This window comes from Elephantulus edwardii, unplaced genomic scaffold (assembly GCF_000299155.1).
Source record: "Elephantulus edwardii isolate Elephantulus edwardi_28Jun2011 unplaced genomic scaffold, EleEdw1.0 scaffold00176, whole genome shotgun sequence".
Taxonomy (NCBI): domain Eukaryota; kingdom Metazoa; phylum Chordata; class Mammalia; order Macroscelidea; family Macroscelididae; genus Elephantulus; species Elephantulus edwardii.
Genome location: NW_006399926.1, coordinates 5,610,987 through 5,624,028, shown reverse-complemented (window position 1 = coordinate 5,624,028; position 13,042 = coordinate 5,610,987). Strand labels below are relative to the sequence as shown.

The window sequence follows — 13,042 nt, the reverse complement described above, 5'->3', positions numbered from 1 at the left end:
TGGACATGTTGCTAAAAGAAATTATTCCTCAGAGAGAAACATCATGCTCGAAAAGGTGGAGGGATGGCAAAGGACAGGGAAATCTCAACCAGATATGTTGACACAGTGACTACAGCAATGGGCTTGAGTGTATCAGAGACTGTGAAGGTGGCATAAGATAGGATAGTGTTCTGATCGATTGTTCAGTGTATGAGTCATACTCGACTTGGAAGCCACTAACAACAATTCAGTCCATAGTATATCCTTACTGGTGATCCTGGATACTAATGGGAAATACTGGTCACATCCTCCAAGGTATGTCCTGATACCTGTGTGGGGTAGGATTGCAGGAAGGAGATAACACACAAGACCTCAGGGCTTCTGGCCCCACAGACTCAGGCAAAACTATATAAAGGACCTGCTCTGTGCCCAGGCACGTAGTTTCTTGGTCCTCTCCTCGGTGGCCCTTCTACACTCTGGTAAGCACAAATCTATGCCTGCCTCTGCTCTTCCAGGAGTCATGCTTGATGCCTCCTGCTCTGATCTCTGCAAGAACAGAAAGAGAGCTAGTGGGTAAGGAATTGAGAGCCCAGGTTCTAGTCCCTACTCTGCCACTACGGGGCTATGTGGTCTTCATCTAGTACTTTTGGGTCTCTTTCTGTCTCTATTGTTCCTTTTGGCTCTGTCACTTGGTGGATCTATGAGAACTCTTGAGAAATTGTCTTTAGAGGGAGCTGAGGACAGGACTTTTCCTCTCTTCCTTAACTTCCTGGATCCACCTGATGATCAAATGTGAGACTCATAAAGACCCACTTCTCACCCTACCTCCTTGAAGAGAGTAGGTCCAGGAAACCATCAGCTAATGCTTTGGAGGCTCTCCTGATCCACTGGCCTGGTGAGATGATCTGCCCTCACATGGGTGAGGTACTGATCACCTCCCTGGAATTCACCCTAAGAGGTCCCCTCTGGGCACAAAGGTGCTCCACTTCAGCCCCTAGCCCAGAAGCTAACTTAGAGACTTACTTCCCAGAGAAAGAAATAAAAATTATTGTCTTTCTTCTCTATAGCCTTCTTGAAAGCAAAGATGAGCAGCACTCAAGCTGAGAAGAGCCTGCTGGACATAGTTGATCTATTTCACAAGTACACTGCAGGAGATGACACAGTTGACAAGCCTGGCCTGACCACAATGGTGAAGGAGAACTTCCCCAACTTCCTCAGTGCCTGTGTGAGTAGGATGGGGATGGTCTGTGTTGGTGGGCCCCTCACATGGCTGGGGATATATCATGCTATGTGACCTCAGACAAGTCACTGTCATTCTCTAACCTTCAATTTTCACATCTGCAAAAGGGAGACAATAGAACTTCATTTCCCATGGATTATTATAAGGATGTAAACAAATATTCAAAATAGTAAATCATGGTGTGAGTATAAAGGTTTATGAATATATGGTTAACAAAGCATAACAACTGGAAGGACAGTGAACAGGCCTCTCTTTTGTCATTGGTATGGACTCCTTGTGTTCGGTCCCTGTCTCTTAAAGACTCTTGTTAATGTGCCTCAGAATAAAGAAAATAAAATACAGAAAAGTCACAGAAATCCCATCTGTAAGTTCATTAACTTCTCCCTTGTAATGGAAAAAATTCATTGGAAAGCCTAAACTTATTTATAACTTGAATGAACTCAACTTGTTAATCTAAAGCATTGGTTAATACAAGGAACTCAGAACAGACTAATTAGGAAGGGGAGATATAAGGGGATAGTTAGAGAATGAAATTAATATGCCATCAAAGGCTATTCTGAATTCCTGGAAAAAAACATAAGAAGGTGGTATTATTACCTCAGGCAGGGTTACCCCCTCCTCACTCACTCCCTAGGTACCTCCAGTGGGCCTGCTCCAGCAGCCTGAGTTGCTCATTCATGTTAACCAGCTTTTGAGATAACACTCAGTGTGATGCTATGTCATCACTGTATCTTTACCCGCATGCTCTCTGGTCATTACTGTATCAGGTTCCCCTTCTGTGCACCCATCCTGCCTTCCTCTGCCCTTCTTAAATGTCCTATTCCATACTGTCACAGTGACTGAATGTTCTGTGTTTCCTCCCTATAGGAAAAAAGAGGCACCAATTACTTGGCCAATGTCTTTGAGGAAAAGGACAAAAATGGGGATAAAAAGATGGAGTTTTCTGAGTTTCTCTCTGTAATAGGGGATATAGCCACTCACTTCCACAAACAGAGTCATGAGTGATACTTTGTTCTGCGGGGAACCAGTGAAGCCAGTCCTGTTCAGAGATCCCCAGAGACCCCAGTAACAATAAATGTGTCCACCCACTTTATACTTGTGGTACTCCTTCTCTTTCATTGTGTGTGTTGTCAAAACAATCAATTTTTCATTAACTTGTAGACCATCCGCTGGATCGATTCTCGTGAGAATGTGCTAGTGACATTCCTTCCCAGTGGCTACCAGGATAACTTTGCCCCTTCTGAGCCAGGCCTTATGTCCATCCATTGCTGTCCCCTCACTCTCCTCATGCAGTGATCCCAGTAGAAGAAGTGCAAAGTCTTCTGTGAGCCATGGAATGCCTCTTCCTTCAGTCCTGCATCAGACCATGATCCAAACCCAATAGGAAGACGTAGCCGCACTTTTGCTCAAATCCACATGCTCCTCCCCAGCTCCTCCTATGGGGTATGGAGAGACACTAACAGCACCCACATAGGGCTTCCTCAGATAGTACCAGGCCATAAAGGGCCCTTGTATATGGTAGGAGCAGCAGTGTCATGTATAAGGTCTAGACTCCTCTTCTAGGGATGTGTTTTTGTCCTAGAACTCACCCTGTGCCAGGATCTCTATAAAAGTTGATGGGTGGAGGGAGTGGGTGAAGGAAATTGGAAGGATCTGGTGGGAACCTGAAAAGACTGGGTAATGATGGGCCAGGTCCAGTGATGATTGATTTTATAAAACATAATGCATGGGGGGGGGGGACAGAATAGGGTGGGCAGGGAGAAAAATGCAACAATGAACGACTGGAAATCCTAAGTCTCTGTAAACTTTCATTAAAATTAATAAATAAATTTTTTAAAAAGTATAAAAAAACCCCATAATGCATGGGAATGATTGTGTGAAACAAAATATCAATGAAGAATAGTGTGAAACACAATGTATACAAAATTTGTAAGCAAACCAATATAAAACTTTAAAAAAAATTTATAATGTGATGTATGGACATCCTTTCTCTCTGAGCTGATCCTCAAGGGTGATTTCTCAGTGCCAAGACTTGGTTGTCTGGTGTCATCCAGAGTGACAAACAATCCAGGTTTGAGACACTTGATGCTAGTCTGCGGTCTGAACAAGCTCCAGTCAACAAAGAGGCAGCACCATCTAGAGTCAAGGCTGAGAAGGAGAATCATGGCCATTGTGGTTAAAAAAAAACCAAAAAACTCTTATCTTCAGATGAAAGAGACACAGAGTGTCAGCTTTCTATTTCACCCAGGATTTGTGTTGGACACCAACAATGCAGAAAATCCATGGCCCAGAGACTTCCTTCCCAGTGCTGCCTCTCCCGGAGGGAGATGTGAGTGTCTCCAGAGCGGCTGTTGCAGGATAGCTGCCTACCAAATTGCAAGTTCTTTCTCTATCTAGCAAGAATGACAGAATGGCAGGCCAGAACATTCCATAAAAGCTGGAATTTATTAGAGAGAACCTTTGCAAAGGGGAAGACGTGGGGGCTTCCTTAGATGCAAGTGTATCTCCCAGAACAAAGGAGAAGGTAGAATTTTTTTAAAGTTGTGAAGTAGGAAAAGGACATCACATTTATTTGTGGGAGGAAGGAGGAATTCAGGAACTGGTCCACATGGGAAGGAGTATGGTAACTGAGTGCATACACAATTGGTCTTGTCGCTGAGTTTAAGTCTTAGCTTAGTATGCAACTTTTGACAAAATTAACTCTTGTTTACAGGTAGAACTTTAGAAGCTGGTTTGCCTTGAACTGGTTTGTCTTGGGCTCAGGATACCACAGATACTCCGAGTTTTATCACATGCAAAGGTCAGAAATCACTAGAAATTAGAAGTTTATGGCCTTAAAAGAAAAAGCAGGATGTCAGGAATGCTGAGAGGTGAAGTCCCAGGATAAGTTTTAATCCCTTTTCTCTTACATTCACTTCCACCCTCAGTGCATTTCCAGACAATGTTCCCTACAGCCTACCTTAGGGACACCATCTGGTCGCTACCTCCCACAAGCTTCTGAGTCAGACAAGCATACTTCTTGGAGGAATTAGACAACTGCCTCATTAAATTAGGCAAATTATCATTAAATTTTACCAGCAAGGGGCATGTGTTATATGTACATGTGAGTGACTGTCATCTATTCTCTCCTCAAACCATTTTCTGAGAACCTTAAATTCCACTCTCATCACCCCAAAACAGCCTTCCTGAACACACTCTAACCTTGTTATCACTCCACTTTTTTGTTTTTTGGGGGTTTTTTTGAGGTATATTTTGAGGTTTATATTGAGTTTAATTCATGCACATTGTGTTTTATACAATCCTTCATTTACATTGTTTCATATAATCATTCATATACACTGTATTTTATCTAATTACCAGAACTCTTGCTTATGTGAAACTGTACTTGGACCAGGAGGCAGTCCTCAGAACAGAGCAGGAAACACTGCATGGTTCAAAATCAGCAAGGGAGTGAGTGCATCAGGGATGTGTCCATACCTTTTCAATCTATATGCAGAACAGATCATTTGGGAGGCTGGGCATTATGAGGAGGAATGTGGCATCAGGATTGGAGGAAGATTCATCAACAACCTATGTTATGTAGACAACACAACCTTGCTTGCTGAAACTGAGGAAGACCTGAAGCACTTGCTGTAGAAGGTCAAGGGCTGTAGTCTTCAATATGAACTGAAGCTCTATATCAAGAAAACAATTCTTACCACTGGGCCAATTGGCAGCACCATGAAGGATGGAGAAGAGATTGAGGTTGTTAGCAGTTACAGCTTGCTCAGCTCCACAATCAACACTTTTGGCACTAGCAGTCAGGAAATCAAAAGGTGAATCTGCTGTCAGGAACCTTTCCAGAGTATTGAGAAGCAATGATGTCAGTCTAGAGACTAAGGTCTGACTGATCCAGTACATGGTCTTTGCAATTACTTGTTATGCATCAGAGAGCTGGATAGTGATTAAGGATGATAGAAGAAGAATCAATGTCTTTGAGTTATGGTGCTGGAGAAGAGTCTTGAACATACCATGGGCCACCAAGAAAACAAATAGGTTGCTCTTGAAGAGGGTGAAACCAAGTTTCTCCTTAAAGGCCAGTATTTTGACGCTTCATCTCACATACTTTGGGCATGTGGCCAGGAGGGACCAATCCTTGGAGAAGGACATCATGCTTGGAAGGTCAGAGGGACAGCTCAGGAGAGGAAGATCCTGGATGAGAGGGATTGATACAGTAACTAGGGCAATGGAAGTAGGCGTTTTAGAGTCAGTGAGACTGGCTTGGGACAGGGCAGGCTTCAGAGCTCTTGTATATAGGGTCACTGTCAATCACAGGTGACTTTCTGGCATATGACACCAACAACATGCCAATTATTATCCCATTGTTTTACGTCCTCATTGAATCTTTCCTATTCCTTCACCTTCCATTCACCCACTAAACTATGCTATCCTAATGATTTCTACCCTTCCCCCTTTCTGTGCTACAATCCCAAGGACTCATGGTTTGAGTCCACCAGCTGCTCCATGGGAAAAAGATGGGCAACCTGTTTCTTTGTCTTTAATTGCCTCTGAAAACACACTGGAGGGTTGGCTATGGGTCAATTCTGACTCAATGGTACAAACATCACAACACTGAATTCTTATTGGACACTCACTTAAAAAATGACTGTGAAATTCTAGAATTAAAATATAATATCACTAATTGAATTATATTCCCCCAAAATATGTGCCAACTTGGCTGGGCTATTATTCTTGGTGGTTTGACAATGATCCCTCATCACTTGATAAGCATGTTCAGTCATTAAAAATTAAGGATGATGCCACACCCTTACTACCTCCATAGCCCTGATCGATGTAAGGGAAGCTTTCACAGAGTATGATCTGCCACATTTTTTATCTTCCAAGAGATGATAAAGAGGAGTAAGCAGAGAGAGGGAGATCTCAATGCTACCAAGAAAGAAGAGCCAGGAGTGAAGCAAATGCTTTGAACCCAGGTCTCTGACTAAGGAAACGTTCCAAGACAGACAAAGATCAAAGAAATGTCAGACCCATGGATGTTAAAAAGAGACAAAGACTGTCTTCCAGGACCAACAGAGAGAGAAATATTTCTTCTAGAACTGTTATTATGAATTTGACTTCTAGTCTCATAAACAGTGGGAAGATAAATTTGTTTGTTAAAGCCATTCGCTTATGCTATCTCCATTATAGTAGCATTAGCAAGACATAAGTAACTAAAATTAAGACTATTATGTTGAGGTTAAGTTGACCAAGGCAGGAACTGCCTGGGTTAAAGCCAAAACAAAACCCGTGCCCTGGGACAGCATAACCTTGTTTCTTACACTGAAGCTGCCTTCTGATAAAGATGTAGTTATGGAAACAAGGAAGAGCAGCAAATAAAAATGAAATAAAACATCTTGGAGTCAAGTTAATATATTTTACTACTTACATAATGAAAAACTTCTCAAAAGCTATACAGATGTACAGGTCAAGAGGACACTCAATCACAAGATCCTCTGCCCTTACCTCTTGACTAAGGAAAGTCTTGAATAGTCTATTCTAATCACCTGGCATTTTTCTGCTGGTCAGAGAAATGCAACACATGGTGACCTCCAACATGATAGAGGAAGGACAGCAATTGGAAGTACATAGGATGAAAAGTGAAAATGTCTGAACTACTTCATCACAGTAAGAGACAGTGCCAGCAAGCACCACCTGTACCTGTAGGTATTTATTCATAAGGGAATTTTTTTAGATGAGGCAAGAGCTTAAAAGTTGCCTCATCATGCATCTCATTGTACCATTTCATCTTACTGCCTCATGCTGCCACCTTATTTTTATTTAACCCCTAGATAGTGTTTGTCCCTCCCCTTGGAACTCCAGTTTGAGATCCCTCAGTTTTTTCCCCCATAAAGGTCTGTCACAGTTAGTGTTTCTCTGAGTGCTATTTTATTTTTGTTTTCCATTGTTGCTGCAAATAAGCTATTTTACTATCTTATCTATGTGTATATGTGCATCATTAACTTTTTAGATCTCCTAATTTAAGTGGCCACCTATTTAAGTAACTCCTTAACACTACAAATTGGCATAATCCAGTAAGATCTAAAATGTTAATATGTTTTAAGAAGTCTAAAATGTAATGTGTTGTTTTGTGGCATACCTTAGTGAGAGAATCTGCCTTATTCACAGCAACTCTAACACTCAACATCAATACTCAGGTTTCACTCTGGAGCTTACTGGTCTTTGGTCTTTTACTAAAGATTTTCCAGGGTTGGAGCCATTATGAGTTAAACGGCACAAGACCCAACATCAATACTTGGGACCTCTGGTACCATGGGGCTTCCAAAGACCAAGCCTGACCAAAAAGGCTAGGTCATTAGAAGGCAGAGTTATCTAGACCATCCTAAAGAAGAGGAGAACTGTTGACCTCCTTCAAGGCCAGCCACAACATCAGACTTCCACACTAGCAATAACAAGAGTGCTGGCAAAGTCCAGCTAACAAAGACCAGGGAACTATATTGCCTCATGAATGTGAATCAGCACCCCTCATTCCACCAGCTGAGCCTTGATTTACTGTTGACATGAGAGGTAAGGTAATCAAGTTCCTGCTTAATGCAAAAGTAGTTTCCTCCATTCTACCTTTTCTTTAAAGATCTTTTTCCCATTGAAAGTACAAAGTTAAAAGTGTTAACATAAAGAAAGAATAACTTCAAAACCAAAATTTTCACCTGACAACTTTTTGTAAAATTCAAGATAGATTTGTCTTGCAGCCTCTTGTTTATATGCCTGGATGCATACCACCAGACTTGGAAAGGACTAAGCTTGCTTGCTATAGTAACTATCAGTATTTTCTTAAAAAAAAAAAAAAAGAGGGGGAAATTCTTAAAAAGCTTTAAGCACAAGTAACTCCAAAAGTATGGGATAGCTCTTTGACAAAGAAACGATAGCTGTGATAAATAGCAAAAAATATAAAAAAGAAAATAACTTTAACTTAAGATTAGTTTATCTTCACCTAAAAAATAAAGCAATAAAAGTATGCTTAGGATTGTACCAGAAACATTTGCTGTACCAGAAACAGCTGCATCATTTGCCATAATACGGTTGATAAAAACGTAACTCTTTATTTTCTGTTGTCTGTTCCGTTGTACTAATGCCATTATATTAACAACTGATGATATTTGTTACCACATTATGCAGATATCCTTATTTTCCACCTACAAAAGATAAGTGAACCATAAGTCTCCAGCCATTTAGAGAACCAAGAATGTTAGTAAAACTCCTAAAGATTATGTAGTTAATAAAGTGAAACCTGTGTCTTACCTGAAGAAAAACTGCAAACTTGCTCCATCTGTAAGTAATGATAGAAATGTGAATCTTGTCAGAACTGATTAAACAGTGTGGAAAGCATGAGAGTTTGTAAGAATTGATTAAACAGTTGTAAAAGGCATAAGAAAGTATGTGTAAATCTGTTGCTAAGCAAAAAGATAATAAGAGCAGTACTGGTTTTGAAGAGGGGGTGGGGGAAGAAGTAGTTTCATCTTTAAGTTAAAGTTCTACTTTTATTTTCCAGAAACAGAAAGTGACTAGAAAGTAAGGGTAAGTGAATAAAGTGTACGAGTAAGTGAACAGGGGGTGGACCATAGAATCAGAGCCAACTCATAGCTGACCCTCCAGTGGGCTTTCTGAGGCAGTAAATCGCATGGAAGGAGATTGCTCATCCTTCGCCCATGGAGCAGCTGGTGGTCTTTGGGATTGCAGCACAGCTTCTTGCCACTAGGCCACCAAAGCTAAGAGTAAGTGAACAGAACATAAGAGAAAGTAAATAAAAAGTAAGCAATTGTGTTTTAAGTAATGATGACATGTTCTGCATAGTCTTTAAAGTGAGAAAATCCAGACAAATCAATTTACTCTTAAAACTTTTATCTTAGAAAAACTGAAAAATAAAACGTACCCCTGTTATTACTGCTAAAATCTTGCTTTTCTAAAATGTTTTCCAAATTTATATCTTTCAAACTACATTACAAATAGTCTTGGACATGAAACCTCATATAAGCTTCCATATCTTCTGTGGACCCTTGAATTAGCCTCCATCCAAAGTCTTACTGTTGTTCATAATCCAAGACCCCTTCCTGCAGGAAATAGATAGAGCGGTCATCATTCTCACTGCCCTAACAGCAGTTAGAGCTTCCACCCCAGCGGAGATTACACATCCCAGAGAAAGAAGAAGCCTTCCACCATTCTGCCTCAACAGCAAACTCTAATTCATTCACCTTATGCCCCTTACGCTGTTTTATCAAATATACACAGTGAAACCTATTTTATATAACAAATACATTTTATATATTTAAAATACATTAAAAAATCTGTAAAAGAAAAACAAAAAGGGGGAGATATAGGGATTACGCTAACCAAAGCAGCAGGAACTGCCTAGATTAAAACTAAAAGAAACTCCTTGCCATATGACATCGTAACCTAGATTCTCACACTGAAGTTACTGTCTGATAAAGGTGTAGTTATGGAAACAAGGAAGGTCAGCAAATAAGAAACCCTAAAAAACTTCTTGGAGTTCAGTTAACATGTTTTATTATTTGTTGTTGTTTTGTTGTTGCTATGTGCCATCAAGTCACCTGCAACTCATAATGCCCCTATGTACAATAACTCTGAACTCAGCTCTGTCCTGAACATTGTCTCTGGCACACCTACCCCCATTACCCCAGTTACTGTGTCAATCCATCTCATCTGACTCTAACTTTCCAAGCTTATGTAATCAAAAACTTCTCAATAAAAGCTATGAGGATGTACAGCTCGGAAAGATACTCAACCATGCATTCATCTCCCCTTAACTTTTGACAAAAGGAAGTCCTGAATAGTTCATTCTGATTGCATGGCACTTTACTGCTGGTCAGAGAAGTGTGACACAACAGATATGCTGAACAATAGATCATTCACAGTGAATAAAGATTGAAGAAGGGTCTATACCATTCAGTTGTGGTGTTGGTGAAGAATATTGAATATACCATGGGCTGACAAAAGAAAAAACAAGTAATTCTTGAAGGAAATACATCCAGGATGCCCCTTAGAGTTAGGATGATGAAAGTTCATCTCGCAGGCTTTGGGCACATTGTCAGGAGGGGGCCAGTACTTGGAAAAGAACCTCCTCCCTGGGGAAAATGGAGGGTCAGAGAAAGACAGGAAGACCCTCAACAAGATAGATTGACCTCTTGACTACAACAATGGGCTTGAGCATATCAAAGATGGCACAAGATAGGGCAAAATCCATATCTGTTGTTTATAGGGATATTATGAGTCATAGTCAATTCAATGGTACCTAAAAACAAGAACAACATTCATAGAGAAGAAAGGATTAGTGACTGGAAGATAAATCAACAGCAATACACATTAAAGAGAAGGAAAACATGATGGAATATAGAATATAAAAGGAATGTGGTGGGAAAGTCTACCATGAATTAATTAAAGTGCTAATAAGAAAAGATAAGCAAATGGAACAAAAGTTATTTAAAAACCAAACAAAACAGTGAGAAGCTATTCTTTGGAAAGGGATAACTTTCTTAGAACAGTGAAGGATCAGCAAAAGAGAGGAAGACCCTCAATGAGATGAATTGACATGTGAGTGCAATGGACTTGGTATATCAGAAACGGAGAGAACAGGATTTAGATCTGTGTTCATAGGGTCGCTATGAGTTGTACTCAGGTTGACAGTATCTGACAACAGAAACAAGTAATATTTCCACCCACATTATTCCAAATTCTGTGCTCATTCAACTCACCTAGGCAGCGTTCTGTGATGTCCAGGCTCTAGGTTTCCACAAAGATGATATATTGCTTACACTTCCTCTTCACTTCATCCCACACGCCTAGTCATTCCTAGAAATCACTAATTAGTCAGCTTTGTGTGTGGGCACTGAGGATAGATTTTCTCATCACTGGAGCAACTGGTCCTCAGGCAGAAGAGTTAACTTAAGAAGCAGCTATCTGTCTATGGCTACTCAAAGGGAAGAGACCTCTCAATGCAATGCACAGGATCCTTTTATTCTATCGAGGGGACAAGATTAAAACACCTGTCATAGATATTTAACAGCTATATTTAATTAATGCTCCATATAATTAATTTATTTGAAAAGGGTGATAGTACCTGCTCTAATAGGATACGTTGTTGTTAATGTTAGGTGTTACTGACTTGAGTACAACTTAAAGTGATCCTATGAAGAACAATGAACGTATGGACAACAGATCTGAACTTTGTCCTATCCTGTGCCATCTTCACACTTCCTGACATACTAGAGCCCATTACAGCAGTCACTGTGTCAATCCACCTGCTGAGGGCCTTCCTCTCCTTCTCTAACCCTTCACTCTTCCCCTTATCATGTATTTTTCCAAGGAAGAGCACCTCCTAACGGTATGCCCAAAGTAAGCATTCTTACCTCCAAAAAGCACTCTCACTGCACTCTCTCTAAGACATATTTATTTGTTCTTTTGACCATTCATGGGATGTTCAGTGTTCCTCTCCAACACCACAGCTCAAAGGTATCCATTCTTCCTGGCTCATCCTTATTAATTGTCCAGCTCTCAGATGCATAGCTAGTAATAGGAAAGACCATGGCCTGCATCAGACACACCTTAGTCCTCAAACTGACATCATTACTCCTCAATAATTTGGACAGGTCCCTAACTGCAGATTTTCCCAGTGCAATGCATCTCCTTATTTCCTGGCTGCTGGTATCTAGCATGTTAATTGTGGATCCAAGTAAAATGAAGTTGCTGACAGTTTTAATCTCTTCTATGTCCATCATGATGTTGCCTATCAGTCCAGTGGTAAAAATCATTGTCTTCTTGAAATTGAGATGCAATCCATACCAAAGGCTGCATTCCTTGATCTTCTGCAACAAGTGCTTTAAGTCCTCCTCACTTTCAGCAAGTAAATTTATGTCATCTGCGTAACGCAGGTTATTGATGAGTGTCCCACACATCCTGATGCCACATTCCTCTTCACCAAATCTAGCTTCTCGAATAATTTGTTCAGCATACAGATTAAATGTGTATTAAAAGATAATGAAACCCTGATACACTCCCTTCTTAATTTTAAACTATTCAGTGTTCCCCTGCTCTGCTCACACAACAGCCTGCTAGCATAGGAATAATTTTCACATGAGCACAATTAAGCACTCTGGGATTCCCATTTTACTCAATGTCAGCCACAACTTGTTATGATTCACACAGTCAGATGCCTTTCCATAGTCAATAAAGCACAAATAGACATTCTTCTAGTATTCTTTACTTTCAGCCAGGATCCATCTGACATCAACAATGATATCCCTGGTGCCAAGGCCTCTTCTAAATCCTGATTGACTTCTAGCAGTTCCCTTTCTATGTACTGTTATAGCCTTTTTTTTCATGATCTTCAGCATTATTTTGCTTGTGTCTGATATTAATGATATTGTTCAAAAGTTTCCACATTCAAGTGGATCATCTTTCTTGGGGATGAGAAGAAATAAGGATCTCTTCCAATCCATTAGCCAGACAGCTGTTCTCCAAATTTCGTGGCATAGACTGGTAAGTGCATACAAGAGTTCATCTGTTATTACCTTTGGGAATAAGATATACTCCATACCTTTTCAACCTGTATGCAGAGCAGATTATTCGAGAGGCCGGGCTCTATGAGGAGAAGTGTGGCATCAGGATTGGTGGAAGATCTATTAACAATCTGCATTATGCAGATGACACAACCCTGCTTGCTGAAACTGAGGAGGACCTGAAGCGCCTGCTGCAGAGTTTCAAGGACTGCAGCCTACAATATGGACTGAGGCTCAATGTCAAGAAGACAAAGAT

At 40.5% G+C, this 13,042-nt stretch overlaps 1 protein-coding gene across 1 annotated transcript; it reads left to right on the top strand.

Annotated features, from left to right (window-relative positions):
* The first annotated feature begins 1,063 nt into the window (after positions 1 to 1,063).
* LOC102871275 (protein S100-A7-like) lies at positions 1,064 to 2,224 on the top strand. The gene is made up of 2 exons (XM_006895930.1): positions 1,064 to 1,204; positions 2,087 to 2,224. The coding sequence occupies exons 1-2, from the start codon at positions 1,064 to 1,066 to the stop codon at positions 2,222 to 2,224; spliced, it is 279 nt and encodes a 92-aa protein (XP_006895992.1).
* The last annotated feature ends 10,818 nt before the right edge of the window (positions 2,225 to 13,042 follow it).